At 40.4% G+C, this 25,115-nt stretch overlaps 3 protein-coding genes across 6 annotated transcripts; 2 read left to right on the top strand and 1 right to left on the bottom strand.

Moving 5' to 3' along the window:
* LOC146364527 (transcriptional regulator QRICH1-like) lies at positions 1-10,430 on the top strand. Of its 2 annotated transcripts, none has more exons than XM_084915912.1 (12): positions 1-257; positions 1,818-2,093; positions 2,173-2,268; positions 2,356-2,496; positions 2,582-3,361; positions 3,454-3,631; positions 3,757-3,911; positions 4,025-4,139; positions 7,281-7,389; positions 7,618-7,766; positions 7,871-7,961; positions 9,232-10,430. In XM_084915912.1, the coding sequence occupies exons 2-12, from the start codon at positions 1,839-1,841 to the stop codon at positions 9,416-9,418; spliced, it is 2,256 nt and encodes a 751-aa protein (XP_084772038.1). In that variant the 5' UTR covers positions 1-257; positions 1,818-1,838; the 3' UTR covers positions 9,419-10,430. The 2 variants fall into 2 exon arrangements, with proteins under 2 accessions (XP_084772038.1, XP_084772039.1); XM_084915913.1 differs by having other exon boundaries at positions 2-257; positions 2,582-3,349.
* A 138-nt stretch (positions 10,431-10,568) lies between these two features.
* Positions 10,569-15,832, bottom strand: LOC146364526 (receptor-type tyrosine-protein phosphatase V-like). 2 transcript variants are annotated; one of them, XM_084915925.1, is made up of 11 exons: positions 14,371-15,832; positions 13,997-14,076; positions 13,560-13,659; positions 13,386-13,476; positions 13,219-13,295; positions 12,996-13,130; positions 12,281-12,403; positions 11,996-12,156; positions 11,742-11,877; positions 11,258-11,319; positions 10,569-11,186 (listed from the first exon to the last, which is right to left on the bottom strand). In XM_084915925.1, the coding sequence occupies exons 2-11, from the start codon at positions 13,999-14,001 to the stop codon at positions 10,952-10,954; spliced, it is 1,125 nt and encodes a 374-aa protein (XP_084772051.1). In that variant the 5' UTR covers positions 14,002-14,076; positions 14,371-15,832; the 3' UTR covers positions 10,569-10,951. The 2 variants fall into 2 exon arrangements, with proteins under 2 accessions (XP_084772051.1, XP_084772052.1); XM_084915926.1 differs by having other exon boundaries at positions 13,997-15,832.
* Positions 15,833-15,943: 111 nt separating this feature from the next.
* LOC146364525 (uncharacterized) lies at positions 15,944-23,549 on the top strand. 2 transcript variants are annotated; one of them, XM_084915938.1, is made up of 7 exons: positions 15,944-16,296; positions 17,099-17,182; positions 17,278-17,381; positions 17,480-17,697; positions 19,430-19,500; positions 21,127-21,252; positions 22,008-23,549. In XM_084915938.1, exons 1-7 carry the CDS (start codon positions 16,258-16,260, stop codon positions 22,188-22,190), a joined length of 825 nt encoding a protein of 274 aa, XP_084772064.1. In that variant the 5' UTR covers positions 15,944-16,257; the 3' UTR covers positions 22,191-23,549. The 2 variants fall into 2 exon arrangements, with proteins under 2 accessions (XP_084772064.1, XP_084772065.1); XM_084915939.1 differs by having other exon boundaries at positions 15,951-16,296; positions 19,430-19,488.
* The last annotated feature ends 1,566 nt before the right edge of the window (positions 23,550-25,115 follow it).

The raw sequence follows: 25,115 nt of genomic DNA, 5'->3' as shown, positions 1-25,115 counted from the left end.
CCACGATAGCACGACCGAGTTGCAACTCGTTTGCTTATTGGTCTGAGGGTACTGTTGTAAGATGGCGCCCAACGAAATATGAGTGGTCTACAAAAAGAAAAACTGCAGCTAACCATCTAACGAAAATCGAGGGGAAATAAAGAATAACCCAGCCACAGAAAACACCGAAATCACTTCGATTTCCTGCTTGTTGTAAGAGGAGTGGCGTTTCGAGGGCAGAGAAGTGGCTCAGACCTCGGCCCGGTTGAGGAAGAGAGGTAGCTAACGCGCCCGCTAACGTTAGCCTGCTAGCTTCAGAGAAAACAGAAAAAAAATGTAGTCGGTGTAACGTTACCAATAGAAGAGAGCTAGCCGAGCTGCCGCTGTTTCCTGTTTAGATGTCGCCTGCGTGGATGCCGACGTGTGCCTGTTTGTGTGCACGGTGGCGTTTATATGCGTTTCCAAACACAGCTGTGACTGCATCTGATTTGCAAACAACACGCGGCTAGTTAGCAGTGCACCTGGCTAACCTAGCGCCTTGTGTAATCAGCTGTTAGATTGGCTGCTTTCAAAATATCGACCCATACGTTTAATAATAACACAGTTACTGTTTGAAACTTGCATCTTTTCCTTATGCAGCGCTTTCCATCGGTGGCTTGAATACTGCATCAGATTTGGAAAGTGACCGCGCTTTTGTCCCAGCTCGTTTTCACTCAGTCAGAATTAACCCTTTCCTATTACTATCGCTGTGTGCTGCCGCTGGACAGTGAGCCGTAGGTCAGTTTGTAAACACTAGTGAAACCGATGCCAGCGCAGCGATTATCATCTTCTGTATTTAATGCATTTGAGAAATGAATTGTATTGTACCGATTTTAAGGATAAGGGTGATGTGCAAAGCTGTAAAATATAAAAGGGATAAACATGATAGGCCGTACTTTGAAGATACGGGAAAGAGTTGTTGAAGCTCTGTTAAAGAGAGGGACCATCGGCGAGCAGCTCTATGACTTCATCCCACGAAAGAGCACTATAGGGTGTTTATCTTGAAGGTGTTGACGACGACGTAATAGAGACGGTTTGCACTGGTAATGGACAGGCTGACAGATGAGGTCAGGCAAGTCTCCGTGCACTGTGATGGCAGACGACATTTGTAGTGAGAGCAGGAAACCGGTGGAGGTATGATCTGGAGAGAAGAGGAATGAAAGGCAGTTCAAGGAAGATGGACTACATATGTGTGAATGAGGGGGAGACAGATGAAAAGATGAAGCTGCAAGGAGGAGATGCAGTAAAGGTGGATAGGTTTATATACCTGTGGTGTACCATCCAAAGCAAGGGACAATGCACAAGAGAAATGAAGAAGAGAGCACAGGATTTATGATAGAAGGAAGAGTAAAAGACAAGAATTACAAGATGGCAGTGACATCTGCTATGATGGATGGTTTGGAGACACTGGCACTGAAGGACAGGATCAGAAATGAGTGATTCAATAGGCAAAGTTGGAGAGGTGGTTTGGACATGTGCAGAGGAATAGTTGGTAGACAGGATAAAGGATATTCAGTATGGAGCTGCCAGATGGGAGGAAAAGGGGAGGACCATAGACAAGATTCATGGCTAAAGTGAGGGAGAACATGCAGGGCATTGGTGTGGTGGAGGGGGATGCAAGGACTATGGTTAGATGGAGGAAGATACTCTGTTTTGGCAACCCCAAGAGGGAGCAGCTGAAAAAAAGGATGATCTTTAGTACATCTGTGTTGTCAAGCGTTACTGAAATTTCTGTTCATGTTACTGTTAATGGGCTTTGATTTAAAACTGTGCTAAATTAAATTAACTTTCCTTCACAGGAGAGAAAACTGTCAGCAGCGATGAATAACTCACTGGACGGTACAGGCTCCTATGAGGAGCTAGTTAGGCAGAAAGCTCGTAGCATTCCTCAGCATCGCATGAAGGAGTTCCTGGAGTCCCTGGCCAGCAAAGGTCCAGACGCCCTGCAAGAGTTCAGCCAACAAAGCGGAGACACTACAACCACTACCACTACTATGGTGTACCAGCAAGAGACTAACTGCATCTACACAGACAGCACAGAGGTGGCAGGGTCATTGCTTGAGCTGGCATGTCCGGTAAATAACTACTCTAAATGATTAAAACCCAGTCTTTAAAAAGATAAAAAAATGAAGATTGGACTGCTTTCTGATGCAGGTGCAGGTGCAGGTCCAGCCACAGCAGCAACAGATACAGGAGAACACGTCTCAGCAGCAGCCTGTGCAACAGAATACAGAGCAACAGATAGTACAGGTCTGTACTTCTATTAGGTCTTTGTGCTGTGTATATCATTAAACTTGTTAATAATTAATTTCCCGAACTGCTGGCTTTTATTTTCAGGTGCAGATCCAGGGTCAGCAGCAAGGTCAGATGCTGGGCCAGGTTCTTCAAGTGCCCTCTGGCTCCCATCAACAGCTACAAGGTGTGACTACTGCACAGCTGATTCAGTCTGGGGAGCTTACAGAAGAGCAGCACCAACAAGTAAGTACAAAACAAATTCTCAGGATTGCAAATATTTAGTCAGTCACTTTGAATTTAATATTTTTCATCTTTACACTGGTATTAGCTGCAAGCGCAGTTGGTGGCAGCTGTTGCAGGGGGACAGCAGATCCAAATTCAGACGGTGGGGGCCCTCTCTCCCACCCAGCATCAAGACAGTGCAGAGAGGAGAGTAATGGGAACTACAGTTGCCACATCTCAGGGGGCAGGTGTCCTCCAGCCAGCTAAGAAGCGTAAAGTGGACATGCCCATCACTGTTTCCTATGCCCTACCTGCCCAGCAGGTAGCCACAGTCCTGGCTATCCCTCAGGCACAAGGTCAGCAGCAAAGTTATGTATCTCTGCGGCCAGACCTCCTAACTGTGGACAGCTCCCACCTTTACAGTGCCACAGGTACTATTACCAGTCCCACAGGGGAGACCTGGACCATCCCTGTGTATTCTGCACCTACTGCATCTGGAGGCCGTGAGCAGGTAACGCATATCGCCATCCCCCAGGAGGCTTATGGAACAGTGCAAGTTGCGGGAACAAACACTACAACAATGCCAACACAAGTTACTATTGAAAATGACAAGCTGAAAATCCCTGCCAGCCAAAGCCAGACAGCACAGGCTGTTTCCAGCATAACAAGCTCTGGAGCAATGGGAAGCCAGGAAGAAGTGGTGCACACGCTGGCCGCAAACACACTGTTCCCTGCTCAGTTGATGAATGGAAACATCCACATCCCCGTGGCAGTACAGGGCTACTCAAATGCTACACAGTCCCTTATTTGGGACCCACAGCAGCAGGTGCTGCATACACAGGGGCTGACAGGACAGGATGCACAGCAGCTACAGGTAATAACACAGGTATTCAGCTATGTTTATTTTCACTTTGAAATGTAGATATGGTAGTCCTCAGTGATTGAGATAACATTGTTTATGTGCTTATGCCTATGCAGGGTCAGACAGTCATAGCAGAGGTAGATGGTCAAGGCCAGCAGCAGGTGCAGGTGCAGGAACTGCTGCTGCCTGCTACTTTGAAGCCAGAGGAGGGGCTGGAGGTGTGGCGGCTTTGGGCTCAGCGTAAAAATGCAGAATTGGACAAATCAGACAAAAATAAACTTGCGCCAATTGGCAGTAAGTGTGCATACCCAATGATTATACATGAGTTAAAATGTTTAGATAAGGCATGTGTTGCCATTTCCTTTTCTTTCTTTTTTTTTTTTTATTCCCAGTCACTTTTTTTGTTTTGTGTATTTTAGGACGGCAGGCCCTGCGTTTTCAGGAGGATTTGGTGTCATGTGCAGTTGCTGAGCTCTGTATGGGTCTCTCTTTGATGACAACAGAGGCCCGGGGGCTGGAAGGGGAGACTTATGAGGCTGATGTTCTTTACTATGTTTTTCTGTGCATACAAAAAGTAAGTTCACTGTGCAGGCTTGCCCCTTATCTTCATATCTTCACCCGTTAAATATTTGTTGATCTTTATCTGGTGTGTTAATACAATTGACTCCTTCTTTTTTCTTCTTACAGTATATGTTTGATAATGGTCGTGTGGATGACATTTTCTCAGATCAGTACTACACCCGCTTTGCTCAGAGTCTACACCAGATCCTGGAGCCTTGGAGGCCATCTGTCCATCCACTAGGTGAGAGCAGCACGTGTTTACCAAAGCTCAGCTGTTTTCACACATGAACTCAGGATGGTGTCAGAGAATCAGCCTGGGATAATATGCAAAGTTGCTATATCTCACGGGTAGCACAGCAGAAGATAATCTGCTTCAGATACATTCTCACTATTGGAATCCTTTGTTTGGATTAGGTGAAAGAGCATGCATGAGTCAGTGCACAGTGCCTCCTTGGCTTGGTGTAAATTTTCCAGACAATTACTTGTGCTTTTCTCACATGGGTGCAATTGGAAGTTACACAGACTTTGCACTAATGAGGTGGTGGTGTAAAGACAGCTTAATGTCTCATCTGACATTTGCATTTTTTCTGTTTGGTAATGTCTAGAAAAGCTCAGTGTAGTGCAAACGGTTCTAGTGTGTCTGTATTTACTTAGGCTCAGGGACCTGCCAGGCTTGCAGCACACTGGCAGAAACCCTGAACTAGAGCTTGACTAATACAGGATCTTTTAAGACCGATACCCCTATTTGGTGATTTAATAATCTGTCAGCCAATTTTTTTTTTCACAAAACAAAAACATATTTCCCAAATATTTGTTATGTGCAGTTACTTATGAGTCTTTACTAAGATAAGATCACAGTGCAGTTTAAAAATAAACTTAACTTCGTCGCGGGACTAGTCGTTTAGGCTCTGATCAATACATTAAGATCAGCTGGTTGTTGTTTGCAGTGTTCAAAGTATATTTTTCTAACAGGGCAAATGGCAGACTGCCCTCTGGTGGATAAACTATGCAACATAAACACACAGCATTTTTTTCATATCTCTTCTTTACATTTTTCATTTTTATTTATTGGTTGTTATAAATGCTGATAGTGATATATTAAAACCTAGCAAAAATCAACAGATATATCATACAGGCTCTGACCTGAACTGCATATTAATTTAACTGCTGCTGTGGTCATGTTAAGAGCTAACAAGATGTTCTACATACAGATGCTTGTTATTTTAAAAGTCTGATCTCTGTTCTGTTTATTGTTACAACATTCTAATCCATAGTTTTCATGTGATGTCAGAGCAGGTACTTGTCCACCTGGCAGGCAAAATGGTCCTGTGCGGTCCCTTGACCTCTTCTGTGGGACTTTGGGCTATCGGATGCATTAAGCAACATTTGTTTATAGCTGCCAGAATGGTGTAGAGTATGGCACCGACAGGTCAAATTGCACCAATCCCTGCTTCTCCACAGCAACCCAGACTGTCAGTGGTGGCTCATGTAAACTGTAGCAATGACTTACCTGACGTTGGAAAAACACTCAGTCAGCTTTACTGTTATGACACGACATTAATGTGACAAATGAATCCTAGTGTAACTTTTCTGGCCCTACACTGTAAAAGTTCAACTCAACAAAATGTAAGAATTATGTGTTGTAGTTTTTTGGGGGGAGGGGTTTGAGCTAGCTATGTAGCACTTACCTTTGCGTTAATTCTGAAAAATTTCTTGTTCTTCACCTCTCACATGACAGAATTATTTACCCATCCAGATCTAAATACATGTAGATGTACACACTTTGAAAGCTTTTATCCTGGTGATGGATTCTTTACACGTAGATGTCAACAAACTGGATCTGTGTGAGAGATGTCGCCACTTTTATGGACTTGAATAAAGCTGCCAGAACAGAATATTTATTCCATAAAATTTACATAAGTAGTCTTGGCTTGAGATTCAAGAGAGTCAATAAACCTCTTGCCCCGCAGTACTGCCAACTGTCCACTATTGGCCGTTACAATGGAGTCATGCTTGCCCACCAGAGTAGTGAATTGGTCATTCAATTGAAAACTATGTATAGAATAAAATGAAGTGATGCTATTTTAAATCCAAGTCAGCTTCACTGGAACATCATATTGTTATGCATTATGGTGTTATACATTACAATTTTTAAATGTGTAAGAGAAAGGTGACATGGTGACCTTAGGTCAGCGGTCCCCAACCCCCGGGCCTCGGACCGGTATCGGTCCGTGAGTCGTTTGGTACCGGGCCGCGAGAGTTGAGGCTCAGGTGTGAAATGTATGGTTTTCAGGGTTTTTATCGGTTTTCAGCGTTATTTTGTTATCGTTTTGATTGTTAACTCTGTTTTCCTGGGTCTTTTCACGTGTGTTATGAATAAATCTTCTTTTTTTCGGTACCGGTACTAGTTTTATTTTGTTGTATTTATCCGCGACACATTAAAGGCCGGTCTGTGAAAATATTGTCGGGCATAAACCGGTCCGTGGCGCAAAAAAGGTTGGAGACCGCTGCCTTAGGTCACATAGTAAGATGATAGGTATGTGGATTGTATAGAATTTTTTTGCTACATCAATTTCAAGTATTTATAGCTTCTTTTCTGGAAAATTCATATTTGAAGCTTTGTCGTGTGTCATGGCTTCAACTTCGTGTTTTGTCAGAATCAGTTTTATTGATCAAATGTTTGTCTGCTGAAAGATCTCGATTCAGTTCCTTTTGAACTCTTAATTGAAGGTAGATTTAAATTCTGATCAGATGTCAGTGTAATTTGTAACTTCACTGATTGGCAAAGCATGTAAATGCAAGGTGGCAATTCAGTTTATTTTTTAAGTTCCAGACCTCCAACTTTGGAGCGGTTAGCGTTAATAAATACTACGTTTAGGTTTCTTTCTAACTGTTGATCTGGGGTTTGTTTCTTAGATCTATAAACTTTCTAATTGCAGTTACCATAAAGTTTTGTTCGTGGTGGTTATAAGGCGATGAAGCACCTTTTTTTTTTTTTTTTTTTTTAAATAGACCACACAGGTCCTCTAATGCAGCGGTCCCCAACCCCCGGGCCTCGGACCGGTACCGGTCCGTGAGTCGTTTGGTACCGGGCCGCGAGAGTTGAGGCTCAGGTGTGAAATGTATGGTTTTCAAGGTTTTTATCGGTTTTCAGCGTTATTTTGTTATTGTTTTTATCGTTTACTCAGTTTTCCTGGGTCTTTTCACGTGTGTTATGAATAAATCTTCTTTTTTTCGGTACCGGTACTAGTTTTATTTTGTTGTATTTATCCACGCACCCTAAAGGCTAGTCCGTGAAAATATTGTCGGGCATAAACCGGTCCGTGGCGCAAAAAAGGTTGGGGACCGCTGCTCTAATGTGTTCTTTGCCCTCTCCTGACAGGTTATGTTATTCCCAGTCATGTGACAGAGGAGATGTTGTGGGAATGTAAACAACTAGGAGCTCATTCTCCCTCGACACTGCTAACAACTTTAATGTTCTTCAATACCAAGTGAGTACCAAGTTAGGTGCTCTCAAGTGTAATGCTTACTGGAGTAACTTTATGTGGTTGTCTCATGCTTAAGTGGGCATGATAAACCCCTCTAAATAAGAGATACTCTTCATCTACAGCACAAATAACTCTTAACCCACAGAGCTACAAAATACTAAACGAGATTCTGCACCCTCCTGTACTGGCTTCATGGTTGCTTGCAATTCCTTTTTTTTTCTGTTTCTACAGGTATTTCCACCTGAAAACAGTGGATCAGCATCTAAAAGTCGCCTTTTCAAAGGTGCTCAGGCACACCCGGAAGAGTCCCAACAATCCTAAAGATAAGAGCACCAGCATTAGATACCTAAAGTCGACAGAAAGGTTCATAGGGCAGAAAGGTAAGAGCATGCTGGGATTGCATTTGTGCTGCATTTCACAGGAAACCTTGATTCTAAGGACAAACTAATGGAGACTGTATGAACACTTTTTTTTTTCTTTTCAGTGACAGATGATATGTACTCAGAGCAGCTTGAGGACCCTGAGAACCCACTGCGGTGCCCCATCAAACTCTATGATTTCTACCTCTTCAAATGGTAAATACAAAACACTATGAAGGACACTAATGGGAATCGGTGAATGAGATATTAAGAAGTGTAAAATGTTACCTCAAAGAGATAATCTATGCAACCAGTAAAAAGTAAATACATTTTAAACAATGTGGTGCTTTTCATGCTTTTTCACTCTGGCCATGGTTAGTGGTTGCCTCCTTTAGATAAAACTGCATTTCTGTTAATCATATGGGAAGCAGAGTATATAGAGCAGTTTGTGCTGAGGTTCTTAAAGGTGTGAGAACACTGTTGCTAGGCAACTGACAATATATATATATATGCTAAATAATTTTTCCCTTGCTCTTCTCTCCAAAAGGTGACTAATTTTTTGTTTCCTACTTTTGAGCATTACCAGTGATAAAAGCTACAAATGTTTGGCTTTCGTTGGCATTACATTGTAGTGGCACTACATTGTTAACAAATGTTATGTTATTAATATCACATTAATATGTGACTTTGGTACCTTTTTATTTCAGGAAATGGTGAAAATTCTCGGATTCAAGGGGCTGTATGGATATTGTCTTTTTTGTATTTATGGACTTTCAAAATTTGCAGTTGTGTGATCCCAGACTGTGCTCTGTAATCAGTATGTGTACCGTAATTCACAAGATTAATGCCAGGATTTCAAACTGACCCCACACCGAGCATAAACGCCAGGGGATTTTTTTGTTTTTAATGTACATTTGCCAGAGGTGACTGGGTATGACTGTTGTGCTAGACTCCTTAACTACTCTGGGCTTTTAATCGTTATTAGTCCATGCAGTACAGCCAACCAATGACAACAAAACTTTTTTTTTCTTTCTGTACTTCACATATTCATGAGAATTGTGATCAGATCATGAGCCAGATGAGCTACTGACGTTCTGGTTCCTCTTAAGGTTCACCAGAGAAGCGAGAGTACACCTGTGCCTCTCCACTGTTCTGATTGTGACACATTGTGTTACACTTAGTTAATTTAGCTCTTTTGACCAAGTAGTATTTGACATATTACTAAATTTAAGATTGTGGACATTGTTGTGTACTGTTTTGAGCATATAAGGTACTCTGGACAAGTTGAATCTTACCTGCTGTCCTTTTAAAAGGTAACAATCTGTTGTGAAAGCAATCCTCACCACTAAACCTTTTGCCTCTGTTCCCACACAGAAAAGAATTGTATGCAGTTTTTTTGTAAGGGGGGGAATAAAACTAAACTTTGATTTGTTATATGAAGCGTTTCCTGAAAATATCCTCACCATGTCCTCTTTGTCTCTTTCAGTCCACAGAGTGCTAAAGGTCGCAATGACACCTTCTACCTGACACCTGAGCCCGTGGTGGCTCCAAATAGCCCCATCTGGTACTCAACTCAGCCAATCCCAAAAGAACAGCTGGAGCAGATGCTCGCCCGCATCCTTGTTGTTCGTGAAATCCAGGAAGCCATTAACATGTCCGAGAACGTGCACTAGTTGGACTGAAGGAGAATGAAAAACGAACTCAGCTCTTCTTTCTTCACCAAGCCTTTGATTGCTCATTATGAGTAGTTTTCTATACTCTCACACCCTCCTGTGGTCTTTAAGGGTGGCATGTATTGTATATGTTTATTTTCATTATGTGTCAGCATATCTCACACATACGGACTGTAAATACACGTACAACCAATAGATTGTTTGTCTTACTGAGGCAATCACTTTTTTTTGTTTTGGCCAAAGGATTTAGTATCTAATCTTTTTATTGGACCTGAACTCTAATTTAAGTGTTATTTTTAACTGTTGGTTCTCTTTACCAACAGTCTGGAACAGCTTAATAATAATTTTCTTTCCTGTTTTGTTTTAACCTGTAATATATTTCATATATATTTTCACTGGGGTTGGCCTGCGCTATGCTGCTTTTCTTAGACATCTCTTTTTTGTTGCTTTAGTTTTCCTCTTTTGCCTTGGTCACTGTTAAGTGTCACAGTGAATACCTCAGTGGTATTAAAACTGCATTAAGTAGCCAAACGTAGGCTAAGAGCTCATTTTCAAGTTGTGGGAGTTCTTTGTGTTTTACTCTTGCCTGTCTGGAACTGAGTTTTAATGCACACACTCTGAATTGGGAGGTGACTTACATTGTTTGCTTAAACCGCAGCACCACCTGTTGGACTCACTCAGCAGCATCAAATAGGAGGACTTTAATCTGCTCCGGTTTTGATTGCAACAATGCGTCACTGCTCGGCTCGCATTTGCTACACGTTGGAGGTGTTGCTTTGGATGCTGACTGCTGCTGGACCTTCTTTTCTCCCCAAAATTCACCCGATGAGGCATCTGTTGTATTATACATGTCTATTACAGGAGAGGTGAAAGACTCTAAAAAAAGTGGGTTAGCCCTTAATGTTCTATAATGTACAAAACTCATGCCTCCTTCATGTACTGTAATAGGTTCATCTAAGGAGAATGGCAGTGCCTGTGTGTTTTTTGAAACATGACCTTTTTTGTACAGCCACTATACCATGTGTCTGCCTTTCTAGCCAGTCCAGTATGAAGTCTGCACATGCGTCTTTAAGTACCGATAGCCTGCATTGTGTGATTATAAGATGATGCACAATGATTTTTCAGGAAAAAAAAAAGATCTGAATAAAAGTCATCTTACAGTGGCACTTTATCAGTAGTCACAATAAAAATAAAAACTTTAAAAATGAGATAGAAAGACATGCTGTGCTAACATGAAATATTTTGTCAGTAACATGAAGTATGTGCCAGTATATACAGGTACCAGCCTCAATATTTTTTTGCCAGGATAGGTAGGGTAACCGGTTTGACCTGATTTCTTCTTCCTTGAATTCATTCTCTTCTAATGACGATACAAGCTGCTCTTTCTTTTATCTGCATGTTGTCAGGCCAGTTTTCTGCCTGCAGGGCCCGACCGCATACAGTATACACGTTCCTTCTGTCTGAGCTAATGTATGATGGCAAAAATTTTTATCTAGTCTTTCTTTACATATATACATCTTCCAGCATGTCTGTTCAGTTGAAGTGTGTGGCTGGATTCAGCAGTGAAGAGGAAGGAAGTAATCGCCTCAGTAGGTTGCCCGGGTTTAAAATCTGCTGTATTGTGTTCTGTGGTGGGTCAGCTGCAGGTTTCTGTCGGGGTTGGTGACGGTGGCTCCTCCCCGATCGCGCTCTCCGTGCTGAGGAGCTCTTAGGCCGATCCTGGATGCCGTTGTTGGCGTTTAAACTGGCTGTCTGGATCTGTGAGCTCCTATAAACAAGTTCCCAGTTAGAAGTCGCAATACAATACAGAGACAAATGATACACTTCCACCATGCTCACCATGCTGAGGTTCCTCCACTGAGCCAGTGTAACAAACACTGATGAACAAACACGTACTGCTTCTGAATAGACACAGGACAATGGGAAAATTATGTGGATGTTCATCCTTATGTTTGGCATGACTCTAAAGTGCGCAAATTGTGTAGATTAGTAATAAATACAAGTATGTATTTTAATACTTGCAATGCATCATTACATATCAACATTAATTTAATATTAATAATCTATGACATTAGATTTCTTACGTTTGATGACCTTGTACGGGTGAGCAGACGTGGGGCGTACAGAAAGTACTTTGTTTAGCTGCAGTTTGGCTGTACTTGTACTTAAGTATTTCCATTTTACTTGTACTTTATATTTTAACCACATTGTAACACAAAGCCAGACATTAATCAATTTAATCTGGCGTAGCTTTCATTTTCAGATCAAGGTCTAAAATACAGAATATCTGATCAGTTTATAAAATATGAAAAGAAGGACTGACCAGAGTCTGGACCATCCACATTCGATGCAGACGAAGGTCCTGCACAGCAGCCTTGATATCAGGCCGGATACCCCTCGCACACAGTTGTTGCAGCCAGAGCAGTGTTACAAATGTTCCTGTCCGGCCAACACCTGCACTGAAATCACAAAAACAATTCACCATTCGACTGATAATTCATTATAAACGACAGGAACAATACTGACAAAGACATTGTTTTTCTGACAAGGCGATGGGATTAAAGTTAGAGGTCACACCTGCAGTGCACCACAGCTGGTCCCAGACGAGGAATGGTTTCCAAATGCTGCCGCACATGCTCAGTGAAGACGCAGAGAGTAGATGGGCTCTTAGGGACTCCCCTGTCAGGCCAGGAGGGGTAGTAATAGTGTGTGATTATCCTGTCTGTTGGACAGTCTCTCTGAAACACAAACACCATAAGCGTTTATCTCTTTGATGGATTACAGGTATGGTCAATGCACACAGGAGTACGCTGCGGCAGGTTAAAGAGGGCACAGAGCATAATGCATGCGTCTTTCACTTACATGCCGGAGGTTAATGGTGGTGATAAAATAATCTGGCCCTTGTTTGCGAGTCACTGTTGTGACTTGGATGAGTCCATGGTAAACTGTCCCTGGGTCCAGTGGCCAGTACTTGTCACAGAAAACCTGCACACAAAGAATGAATTGATAAGTTTAGAGCAAATGTCCTCTTTATCTATGTAAGTGAATGTGAATCCTCTAGAATAACCAGGTTACCTGCATTAATTGATCAGCTCCAACCATCAGTCTAATTATATTATAGACTGGACGTCATATTATCTGCCACTAATGCCATTAATCCTGTGGTCCACATACTTTTCCATTTGCTGAATATTTAATGTACTTTTAGCTAAAACAGTGCAGTGATTTATATGTAAGTTTGGGTCATTCTTCTTTGCAACATAGGTAAAAGTCTGAGCATATTTAAAAAATTATATAGATAAACAATCGATTTAATTTTTAAGTTATACATGGTTTATTTTCACTTTGTTTTAATTAAATAATTTGGCATACAACACTGAATGTCATAAATAAATAAATTGCCTACATATTAATTTATCTTTTTAGTCTTTATATACCATTTATTTATTTATTCAAGAAATAAAGAAATAAATGGTTTGTTTGTTTGTTTTTGTTTTTGAAGTTCTAATGTAACAATAAAAGAAGCTTCACACACACACACACACACACACACACAAAATGAGTAAGCGTCTCTCACTATGTCCTTCTGTTTCAGAGCTGTCACCATGACAACAATCCTGACGTTTTGCTCCCACACCATCCTCCAGAAGTCAGCTATGGTGTTGGGCAAAGGACCCTGGGTGCAAATGAAGTCTCTTTCTGATCCTCCACCCTGAATGCAGGCACACATTTAACAACAGGTGCAGACAGATGTAGGTAGGAAGAAGTGATTGAAGTTGAGGAAGTAAATGAGATCTTACAGGCACAAAGTTTGCATTGATGTAGTCGGTGTGTGGATAGGAGTTTTGAACAGAGAGCCTGACCCGACAGTGATCATCTACAACCAGATTTGGAAAAACAGACAAAAGTTTGAAATGTTGCTACACATACTTGTTATTCTTTGTATTATAAGAGGCATTGCACTTACACGGTAAAATGAATGGGTATCTGTTCTTTTCCCTGTTGGCCTCAGAGTCCCCAGCCCTGGTGGGGAGATCTTTTCTAACTTCATTGAGCTCCTGCATGGACCCACAGACATTAACATACATGAAAGCACAATCATAAATCTGTTTGCATTTCAAGCTTTAGACTTAAGAGTTACCTCAAACTCCTGTTTAAAGCCTCTGTAGCTATTAGCAGCCAGCGCCTGGCACTGCAAATTAAACTCCTGCAAAATTTGCGCTCTTGGGAAAGTTTGCACCCTGTAAAAAGACAACTGGATTTTTTAAAAAGGAAAAACTAAAAATAAGTTATCACTGTGTAACTAACAGTTAACCTTTCTTTTTTTTGTCATTGTCCTACATTCATGACAGAACAGCTGACCAGCTGTTGTAAACATTAACATGTGAGGAAAATGCTCCCAGTAAACATACTTTACTTTACTTAAATTCACAACTTACACATTCTTTAAAATGTCACAGACAGGAGTAGAATGTAGTGTTTTTCTTTTTTGTCTTGTATTGGATTAGAAAAACATAATCAAGTATAGTCTCTCAGCTGATATTCTCATGATCCTATAAGCACTCTTTATATCCTTACCTCATGTCTTTTCAGGAAATCCTGCACTTTAAAAAAAAGTTGAGCGTCAATATCATTAAAACGACTCTATAGTTTTGATCCTGTAAAAGAAAGAAAAACAAACAAGATAAATTAAGAACAGAATGTTAAAAACTAAAAACTGAAAGTGGTCAACACTGTGTTTATCTTTTGTTTCCCCCTCTCCTCCCACCTCATCCACTAAAACTAATTGTACCTTTGCAAGATAGACAGCTGACACCAGGAAACAGTTTTGGTTTTTCAGAAATGATTAATTTTGTACAAAAAGCCTCTCTTCCTATTGCCACAAGACAAAAGGCCGTGCTGGCGTGTCGAGCACAGCCCAGCATTCACACTGAACAATTAGTATTACTCACCTGACAAGAAGAAAAACCTGCTCCAACAAGTTGTCAACCCCAAACACCCAACAGCAGAAGCACAAAACACAGTCCCAGAAGCTTTAGTGTCTTGTATTTTTTGAAGAAAAAGAGTAAAATACTACAATTCTCCAAGGCATCTTAAAGGTGTCTGCTTTTAATTATGTTCCCTCTGTCCGTCTCTGTCCCTCTTTCTCTTCAGGCAGGAAGAAGTGGGATGGGTGGGGACAGTGGGTGGAGAGAGGAACACTAAATTTCAGAGGAAGGATGCCAGTATACCACAGCGATTCTTTGAATAAATCATAAAATTCCTTGTACCTGAGAGACAAAATGTTCTCACTTCTAGTAAACCTCTAAACGTAATCTTCTTAGTACAAATCTACAGGCAGATAGATAGGTAGGTAGTGAGGTAGGTAGGGAGGGAGGTAAGTAGGTAGGTAGGTAGATAGGGAGTTTCCAGTGCAAGCTTGAAATATGACGTGTAAAATTTAGTTGGCTAACTTTTAGAACGTCAGCAATAATCTCAATCAGATTTTACCTGACACTGCTTATGAGACTTACATTTCAGTTTATCACTATTTCTGGGATATCTTGGCTGGCTTATTTCAAACATTCTACTTGTGTTCTGTAGTTCAAATGCTTGTCCCATTACCCAGTCTGTGCTAAGCTTAAGGTCGTGAACTGCTATGCTGATTTTGAGTACTTTGTTCACTCTCTGAATGCAAAGGGCTCTGAGGTAGCAAAACAGCCTCAAACTATGATATTCCCTCAGTCATGCTTCACTGCTGGGAGAAGGGTTAGGTGCTGATCTGTGAACATGTCTCTGTTTTACTCCAAACACAGTGCTGTGCATTTGCCCAAAAACTTTTGTCTCATCGTTCTGTCCACACTTTCCCAGAAGGATTGCAGATCATCCAGATGGTCTTTTGCTAAATTGGGATAATGGTGTATATTTTTTTTCTTTTTGAGCAGAGTGGTTTCCTTTATTTGTGTTTTTTATGGTGACCACTAAACAAAGAGTTCTGCAGTTTGCTCAGATGGACTCGTGACTTGTTGAGGGTGTATACTGCCTCCTGCATTATGACACCCAGCATAGGCTCTACCTGCACTGCAAGGATTATTTTTTTTCTTAGTGTAATCTTTGCAGAATATCCACACAAAGGAGCAGCAACATTCCCGAAGTTCCTTCATTTGTAGCCAGTTTATCTTTTTGTGGACTTATGAACACCTGCGCCTTTAGAAATGCAGCTGCAGCCTTTTCCAGCTTTGTGCATGTAGAACTGCACAAAACTGGAAAAAAGCTGCAGCTTTTACTTATACTTCTTCACTGCACACATCAAATTTCATTTTCATTACTTTGAAAAAGTTGTCAGTACAGATGTTAACAACTATTTGTGTGTGTCAGACCACACCTTATCATTTATCAGTTTGTAAATCCTGATAATCTAAAGGGTTCAGAGTCGTTCACATGCAGATAATACATGGACTGCGCCTGCGTGGTTTCAGGAGAAACGCCCGATTTTCTTTCTCTTTTTTTTTCTTCTGTTTTTGATAAGCCTGTGCGACCGTAGGCTCAACCTGATTGGGTCATTTTACAAAAAGGAAGTGAAAACATGTTGCGCTTTTTCGAGCCCGATGAACTATAGGCACGCAGGATATTTGTGGACAATGTGAAATAAGTAACTGCACGCTAAACCCTTTTTTACTAGCTGCAGGCCAGCTTTTACAGCGTGCGAGAGCTGGAAATGCAAAAGGTTCACTTTACATATGGACACTCGGGATTCATTTGAGAGCTCAGACGCCGCTTCCTGGTTTGTTGGACGCAAAGAGAAATAAAAGTCCGCGTGTCATTCATAAAGATAAGCCAGACTCTGCAGAGGGGCAGAAATGGATCAAGCACGACCCCAAACCACACAGGAAAGCAAGGTAAAAGAAACAAACGTGCAAAAACCCCTCGGAATTATGAGTTACAAACTGTAAGCTGTCAAAATGCACATCTTGTGCGCATGCTTTGAGTGTCGTAGACTCGACTGACCTTTCCTTTTTTTTTTTTTTTTATTTCCAATCATTTACAATAAGAATAAAGGAATCAAAATGTCAGGAAATGACACAAGCAGTACTGCTGCGATATCTGAAAAACTCCAAATATAACAGGAAGGAAGACTCGTTTGTAAGCACAGGGGGCACTACTGGGTAGAATGCTTTATCTATTTAAAATCTTGTTAATTTTCCAGAAAGTCAGTGATACAAATCAAATAAGCGTCAATATTTTATTTCACCTACAAGAGTCTTTTCTCCCCTTAAATGTGTGAAATGTTATGCTTTTGATTGAATGTGGTATAGCAAGGTTTCCTGTCCTGATCCCAGAACTCCAAAAACGAAATCGAAAGTGTTCCGGATAGATGACACTGTGTTTAAAGCTCCGCGTGGAGATACTTAATCCATTACTATTACTTCTTCTTAGGGAGTGGCATAAGTACGTTTGTTACTACTACTACTAATAATCATTATTATAATCAACTTGTTTGTCCACTTAGAAAATTTAGTCACGTCAATCTCATTTTAGTATATAGATTTAATTTTAGTTAAAATGCTGCAAATATAAGAAGCTTAAATGTCAAATATTTAAGAATTTATTATATCCCAGACTGATTCATCTCTTATAAAATCATGTCCTACTTTTATGTAACACTCTTATAACTGTGATTAACTGTGATGCTGTCTTCAGGGGTCAGTGTCACAGCGGTACAAGGAACACAGTGATGACTCCACTGACAAGAGGGCTACCGACAACACTGTGTCTCCGGCTAAGGTACATCGTGTTTAATAACAAAAACCAAAAAGCTTTATAGATTATTCTTGTAAAACACCAGATTGTGATGACTTGGGTAACCCCTGTCAATTCAGGATGAGAAGAGGGCGATCAGAAGAGTGCGAAGTCCATCCAGACCGAGGGCATGGTTGTCCACTTCTTACAAACCAAAGTTTGCAGGGCGGTTCCACAAGCCTCGGTAAGAATGCCTAGGTGGGAACTGGGAGTACTGATACCTAGCCTGAGAATCATTTTGTCTGCTCTGACATCTTTTTTTTAACTCCCTAAATGATGCAGTTTTACAAGGGATGACCATGCATTCCACAAAGCCGGCTTTGGCACCCAGCGGCACCACCACATGAGCCACTGGGCTTACGTCCACCGGAGAGATCACTTCCATTCTAAACTTCACCACATTCCACTGAAAGAAAGGGTCAGGCTGAAGGAGCGGGAGAAGGAGAAGTACAAGCAGAGAGAGAGCACTGAAGGAAGCTCATCTCCAAAGCAAGAAAACAGTAAGTTCTACAGAAGAGGTCTGTGATAATACAGACATAAAGTCAGGACTTGTGCAAGGTGTTTATTACATGTGAAGGTCATAAAAAATATACGTGAGGCCCATAAAGACATGTCTTAAAGACTTTGGTGTGGAACAAATTCGACTGTTATTAATATTTCAGCTTCCAATATTCTTCCTGCTTGATTTCCATATGATGGAAATCTTAAACAAAAGCATTTTTTTTACATCTTTAAACTTTAAACTTTAGTTTGTGACTATCAGAAGGTGCGCATTAAATAACACTGGTGTTAAAATACAGTGCAAGCTATGAAAGTCTGAAGTCATTACTATTTAATGTCCAAACAATCATGTTTGAAATATTGTAAACCACATGGTGTTAAGCTGTATGGATTTATTTGGAGATACTGTGGCTAATTGGGACAAAATTCTTGTAGTCAAGTGGAAAATCGCAGTCGAGGAATATGACGTTCAGCAATCAGATATCTTTAGATGTCAGCTTTCTTTATGGCCACGTCATTTATTTTCAGCACCGTTGGTGGGAGAACAGGCTCATTTGTACTTGTAAATAGTGGTCAGGCACATGGCAGAGCTAGAAAAACACCACAAACCACTCGATGAAACAAATAACCCTCTGACACAATGAAAAATCAAGCGCTGTAAACATGAAAAAGATGTCACTGTCATTGCCTTCACCTCCTGGATTTCTTATCATGTTCACACATAATCCACAGTGTACTGCACAAGCTGTACACGTCCCTCTTTGCACTATGAAATAACCACTGGGTGGCAGTATAGGCAAGCAGAGGCAGAAGCACATATTCAGAAGCACTTTGCATTACAAATATTTGGAGGGCATTTGCTCATTGTGTATCTGCTGGTTGGTAGGTAGTCACACTCTGGTAGCAACAAACCAACGTTACATAATGCTGATAACTAAGGAACTTTTATTGGACTCAATAGATGGATTATGTCATATGGCCTGCTGACAGTGTAACTGTGTGATTTAGTTAGTCAGATAGAACAGATTAATTACTTACTTCATCGTTTTGTAACATAGGAAGTAAATGGCAGAGGTTTAAAATATCTTGTGGTCATGTTCCGCTCAGTTTTAACACTAACTGTGAAGTGAAGTCCACGTTTCCTGTTTTGTTGTTAGTATAAAGCGGTATGCTTTGTTTCTGTTTAACGGGTGAGCTACTGTATGTTTTTATTTTGCACGCAGGCACTGTATCCGCGCGCACACTGCAGCACTGTGGAGGTGTGTGTTTGTGTATGTGTGAGTACTGAACAGGTTTTTTTTGTTTTGTTTTGTTAGTGTGTGTGCGCGCCTGAGTGATGGTGCGATGATGGTGACTCATCGCTGATTTGTGTGTATATATGAGTGCGAGAGAGAGGAAAAAGGGAGGGAGCGACTAGCCAGCGGTATATAATGAGCTATGACAAAGCTATTGCCTCACATAGGGACGCTGCAGCCAAACAATGCAGTCCAAAATCACATAAATGTCAGCAGATTCTGCCAAAACTTTCTCTGATTCCAGATCCTGATACTTAGAACAAAAAAAACAAAACAAAGCAGAAGGAGGCATAAGAATAGCGTAAATGACGACTAAAAGATAGGGTACTCTGGGAATAGGAAAAAAAGGGGGCCCGATTTGGTATAAGATAGTGGACATAACATTTTTTTCCCCCTTCTGTTCTGTGTTGACCTCGTGTTTTCTCTGTTTTTCCAGCTACTAGACCTTTCTCTTCAAGGTCCTCCTCCAGCAGAGACAAGGACATGCAGTTCACCGTAAGTTCACCTGTAAGAATGGTGCTCTGCTTCCCGATTTTATTATGAAGTGTCAAAAAATACGCTAATATCGTTTCACCCATTCCTTGAAAATCACATCATTTTCTTCTATTATAACTGGCAAAAATATTAGTGCAGTGTTGGGTGGCACAGTCAGAGTTATTGAAATGTGGTTTATGAGGGCTTTTCTTTTATTCATATATATATATATATATATATATATATATATATATATGACCTATGACATATATATATATGACCACAGAGACTGGCATGGAAATGAATGTTTTATTGCCGCACTTACTTAATTTGTCTTTCTAAAGACAATTAATTAGCAACTGGACCAATAATGTGAAATAACTGTTGCTACCACGGTCTCAAATGTGAGAATATTACTTATACATTTAACTTTGTTATAAGTTTGGGAGTATTTTTTTGAGACAAAAATTAGTATTTAAAAGCGTTTTCTTGTGTTGTTTTACATTGTGAAGCGCTTGCTATTCAGTTTTTTAAAGTTTTGTATGTCGATTGAGTTATTACAGTCAAAACTGGCAGCTTAGTTGATAATAATGATCTAAAAAAAGAATCAATAGATTAAGCCATAGTGTGAATCTTTGGTTTTCTGTCATGTGTTTGTTGCAAATAAGGTCTTCCACTTGCAGCTCTTTTCATCGTCATATTATCTGCACACCGTTTTCCTCATTAATCTCCGCTCTACAATGCCAGAAAGAGCTGAAAAATGCACATTTTCGAAGTAAAGAGCAAGATTCCCCCCTGCCCCTGTTTATCGATCAATTAAAGTAGTAACATGTGGGTGTCCAGGTAGATGGTGTGTTTGTTTGCTCATCCAACGTGATGAGCAAACGGCGTGAGCAGGGCGTAGACTCAAATGCAGAAAGCCCAGGTGCTGCAGAAAGGCCTGACATCAAATAGTCGCATAAATCTCTTGGCTGACCTAAGCACAGCATGGAGCAGAGCAGCACATGATGAATCACAGCTGGTTGCTGCTGCAGTGAAGTTGAAGTGAAAAGGGAAGAGGTGGAAATGTTGGTGTTTATAGACCTGTAGTTTGGGGTCACCACTTTGTAAGACTTCCGGTTAGAGACTGCTGTTCTCTCTCTAGTGCAAGTTTCTTTGTAGATTCTTTTTTAAATTCATGTTAACAGCTAATTAAGTAAAAAGCCATATACACTTGTTATGATTGAGTTTCTATCATTATATTGTCTTTTATTTATTTTTTTGGGTTGGGTGGGGAAGAAGAGCTGGGCATCACCGTGGAGACCTTTTAAAGCGACATTTAAAAAGTTACTCAACAGTCACTTGAAGTTTTGCTCTTCACTGCGTCTTTTTCTGCGGGTTGTTTAATTGTGAGTACAAGTGTGGCCATTACTGAACTGCACTTCTCAGTCAGATGAGTTGACAAATGAAGAATTTGCTTGCCTCTGTGTTAAAAGTTAACATGTGGCGCTAATCTTTAGTTATCTACCGGTCATAAGCAGCTCATTCATCATCAGTGTTTGCTTCCATGTCATTGGCTAACTATCTGAATACTACAGCCCAACTGCTGCCTCTAATTTTCTTGTTTTTCTTCCCTTTCTTTCTTTCTCCCTTTTTTTTTTAAAATTTCTGATTTGCCAGAACAACAGGAATCAAAGCAGGGAGAGAGATCACAAGGGGACAAAAAGCAAAGAACTCCCTTCAACTGTGAGCCAGACGGCGGCACGAGACAGAGCCATCCAACAGAAGAGGAAAGAGATAGATGAGGTGGATGGGGTGTCATTACACTCACACACACATGCACATTCACACGCACATACACGTGTTGGGAGAAGGGGTAGCTATAAACAGAAAAGTAAAGGTAAGAAAAGCCGGGATTAGAGCGAGAGTGACGGAGGGAAGATCTGAGGAAAGCGCCAGGAGACGTGAGACAAGGAAAAAAGATTTGTTTGTTGTAGTATAAACATTAGATTTGAAATGCAGAGCCAGAGGCAACATGAGTCTCATTACTGGCTTCTCTTTGCCAGGCCTGACAAAGAAGGTTTTATTCACTATTTTACATGTTATTCTTTCTTGTTATTCTTATTTTTATTTCTCGAATTGATCCTCAATGTAAAGTGAGGCCGGCTCACCTGTATCACAGGCAACGTGCTTTAATGCCGCCTTCAATGTGACAGACGTCACTTGAGGTTCTGCTTATCTGTGTTTGTGTGAGAGAGTGTACGTGTGCTTCCACCCACTTGACGGAAAAGATGGCCTCTTGCTTTTCATATCTCCATGGTTGCAGGATTATAGAGGCACTGCAAGAAAAAAACAGTCTGGCAACAGGTAGCTGATGCAAAAATGTCCACAGAAATTCGTACGCACACGTGTGCGCACATATAAATTGTGAGCAGCCAGTGTGCGAGCATTTCGGTGGAATAATCCATTCAGTGTAATTGAAAATGCACTCTTCCTTTCCTCCAACAATCCCACTTTGTCCCCCTCTTTGTCCTAAAACCGTGATTGCATTTGTCTTTCAGGTGTACTATCAGGAGTGTGATATGTTTGGTTTTGTAGTAAAGATGCTGATTAAAAAGGATCCATCTCTGGAGCGTCCCATCCAGTCCTCTTTACAGCAGAACCTCCGGGACATCGGCAAACGCTGCGTAGAAGCAATGGAGAAATTTATCGAGGACTACGACTCCAGGGAGCTGTCACACTGATTAGACACGCCATGCTGCCTGTGTTCTTAGTCTTTTAAAGTGCTGAGAACTTGATTTGATTTATTGCTGCTTTTGTTTTCTTATTTGTAATAATCTTGTGCATTGCTGTCTACTTCTTGGATAATAGTCCCCTCTGTCTACAGTGTAATTCTGAACACTGGTAAAAACATTTTAATTATGCTTGTTATTTTGAAAATGTGCTGGTGATGATGACGTTGCACTGGTTGTATTGCTTTAAAAGGTCTCATATAGACTGAAATATATTTTGACATAATTTATTTTTGCTTGCAATAAACTTTTCTTTTCATTATGTGGTCCAAAAATATGCTCAGTGATGTGTTCATGGCTATATAGATCAATTCAGGTCACAGCAGGAAATACATTAATAGGTCAGTAGGTGACTTGGACACACACTATTGTTTATGGTTTCAACACCTGTAGATTCTGTGATATTTGATATAGACCAGTGTTGCTCGTCTTACAGCCTGAATCACGCCCCCTCTGCCGATCATTGTTTAGTGTACTAAATTGTGTGAAGAGGTTCAAGCTATGGATGTGTGAAAAAGAAAATAGACCCTCATTCAGTTCTAAGGTTTTACATATCAGGACATAATAATAATAAAACGCGCCACCTAGTTTTTACCAGTTTCTAAAATTATTTAAATTTAACCTCAGAAAAATAACACATGACATAATAAACCATGTTATTATTTATTTAACAAAAATTAACCCAGAATCCAGAAGCGGTGAGTGAAAACCTGTGTGTACCATGTAATTCAGTAGTGTGTACAACCAACTTTATTAACAATAATCTGAATCTTGTTCTCTGTGACTTTGTTCAGTCTCTTATGTTGTCATGAACATTTTTTGTCCCACTCTTCGTTATAGGGTTGCTTCACTTGATTGAGGTTTGAGGGCTGTTGTTTATATGCAGCTCTGTTAATGTCCCACCAGAGTATTTCAATCAGGTTAGATCATTGTCTTGTTGCATCACCAAAGTTGGAGCAATCTTTTGCTGTCAGACAGATGGTCTCACATTTGACTCTAGAGTACTTTGGTATTGGATGAGTTCATGGTGGACTCAGGTTCCCACATCACATGGCCGCAAAACAAGCTCAAATCATCACCCCTCCATCTCTGTGCCTCGAAGGTGATATACTGCATTTGATTTTCACCAAGTATGGTGCTGTGCATTTTGGCTAACCATCTTCACTTTGGTCTTGGTCATTTGTTCCACAAGTCTTGTGGTTTGTTCACATGCAACTTTACAAATCTAGAGCTTAGATTTCTTTAAATTACTTTTTAACCTTTATTAAATAGCACAGTGACGAGAGAGAGAGTGTGGGGGGGAAGACATGTAGCAAGGGATTGCATTCAGTCATTGCTGCACTCATATGGTCACCTGCTGCTGAGCTAAACTGTTGCCTCTCCTTTTTTATTTTTAAAGAAGTCTATTTCTACTGGCAACCTTTCTGAATGAGCCAAGCTTGTTCAGTCTTTTTGGTTTTTTTTTTGTTTTTTTTAAATTGTACTGTCATGAACTTTAATATTTAACAAGCTACCTGAGGTCTGAGATGTAGGTCTTGGGTTTGTTGTCATCGTTCTGATCTTTGGGTGAATTTGTTGGGAGATTCACTTGCGGGAAGACTGGCAACTCACTTGAATGTTTCCACTTTTAAAACTCCTTCTCCATGTGTACACACCTGAATGCTCCAGACTTGCAAACTGCCAAAATATCTTCTTTTATAGAAGCGATCACACTGATTATCACACTGGCTGATGATCAGCTAATCAGCTGCATTTGATGAGCGGCACTGGCTCCTGCTTAAACTGGAAGCAGCGAGGGTATAATTTATATTTTACAGACTACTTCTTCACTACTTTGGTTTTGTTAAACAATGTTTCAGCATACTATGGTTGCATTTACCTATGTAAAACATTAAGAGTTGAAGGAAGATGTATTTTCTTTTTATCGTGACTGTATATTTGATGTAATCAAAGTATTCAAACCATTTCCAACTAAATTATAGTTGTAGCTACTAAAATTCATATACTGAATCTTATAGGTCTATTGTAACTAATGTAGTTAATAGGCCAAATTTCAGACCTTTTTATGTTAGAAATGTAATTTTTTTGTTTATTAACTGGCCCTTGTTATATTGCTGAAGTGGCCAGTGTCAAAGTATTTCTGATTTACTCTGTGACTCGAACACTGACACGGCTCAGGCTGGATTATCACTGAAGTATTGATATTCATTTAAATGTGACCAGTGACAAGAAACTGCAGCACAATAATGCAAGAGATACATTTGAACTTTTTTCAGGAGCAACCCAGGCGCTAGTGTAACAGGATTAACTGTAAAATGTCCAGCTCTATATAAAGTCTTGAGTCACCCCGTTTTTTGTTTTTTTGTTTTTTAGATTTTGTACAGTTCTAAGATGCCTGAAAGTCAAACTTTTGTGCTTGAGTCATGAATGAGTCATGGATCAGTGGCTTAACAAACAAATAAATGAAAGAAATTCCTTTAAAAATGGTCAAGTACAAGAACTGGACTGAAGATAAAGTAGCCAATATTTAAAAAAATATGAAAGACCTTAAGAAAGCTTGGAGAACTCTTGCTCAATACCATTTTAAAAATGAAAAGAAATTCTGGCTCCTTGAAAGCAAAATATAGAGAAATGAAGGGAGGCCCCAAACTGCACAGTACTGTAGACTGAACCAAAACATTATGACCACTCAGCTCAAGTCATTAACTGGTTATAACGGCGCATTTGAAGGTCTGGAGTATATTAGAAGGTAAATGAATGCTCGGTTCTCGTAGTTAACCCGTTGGATGTGCGAGAAATAAGACAGTGAACTTCTCATTTCTCAGACTCCTCCCAGACTGTCGGGTCAGAACACTTGACCTGCTGTGGAAAGGCTTG

Source organism: Perissodus microlepis, chromosome 20 (genome assembly GCF_051167445.1).
Source record: "Perissodus microlepis isolate ML-2025 ecotype Zambia chromosome 20, ASM5116744v1, whole genome shotgun sequence".
NCBI classification, from domain to species: domain Eukaryota; kingdom Metazoa; phylum Chordata; class Actinopteri; order Cichliformes; family Cichlidae; genus Perissodus; species Perissodus microlepis.
The sequence above is the reverse complement of the archived record's forward strand: the minus strand, read 5'-3'. Positions and strand labels throughout refer to the sequence as shown.

What these genes read in the sequence shown, in the direction of transcription:
- LOC146364527 (XM_084915912.1), top strand. Translation starts at nt 1,839, where the DNA reads ATGAATAACTCACTGGACGGTACAGGCTCCTATGAGGAGCTAGTTAGG. An exon ending in TGCTTGAGCTGGCATGTCCG is followed by an intron (nt 2,094 to 2,172) that starts GTAAATAACTAC and finishes TTTCTGATGCAG; the next exon opens with GTGCAGGTGCAGGTCCAGCC. An exon ending in GCCATCTGTCCATCCACTAG is followed by an intron (nt 4,140 to 7,280) that starts GTGAGAGCAGCA and finishes CTCTCCTGACAG; the next exon opens with GTTATGTTATTCCCAGTCAT.
- LOC146364526 (XM_084915926.1), bottom strand. An exon ending in TCAATGCAAACTTTGTGCCT is followed by an intron (nt 13,131 to 13,218) that starts GTAAGATCTCAT and finishes GCCTGCATTCAG; the next exon opens with GGTGGAGGATCAGAAAGAGA. An exon ending in AGTGGAGGAACCTCAGCATG is followed by an intron (nt 11,187 to 11,257) that starts GTGAGCATGGTG and finishes ACTTGTTTATAG; the next exon opens with GAGCTCACAGATCCAGACAG.
- LOC146364525 (XM_084915938.1), top strand. Translation starts at nt 16,258, where the DNA reads ATGGATCAAGCACGACCCCAAACCACACAGGAAAGCAAG. An exon ending in ATCTCCAAAGCAAGAAAACA is followed by an intron (nt 17,698 to 19,429) that starts GTAAGTTCTACA and finishes CTGTTTTTCCAG; the next exon opens with CTACTAGACCTTTCTCTTCA. An exon ending in AGAGGAAAGAGATAGATGAG is followed by an intron (nt 21,253 to 22,007) that starts GTGGATGGGGTG and finishes TTTGTCTTTCAG; the next exon opens with GTGTACTATCAGGAGTGTGA.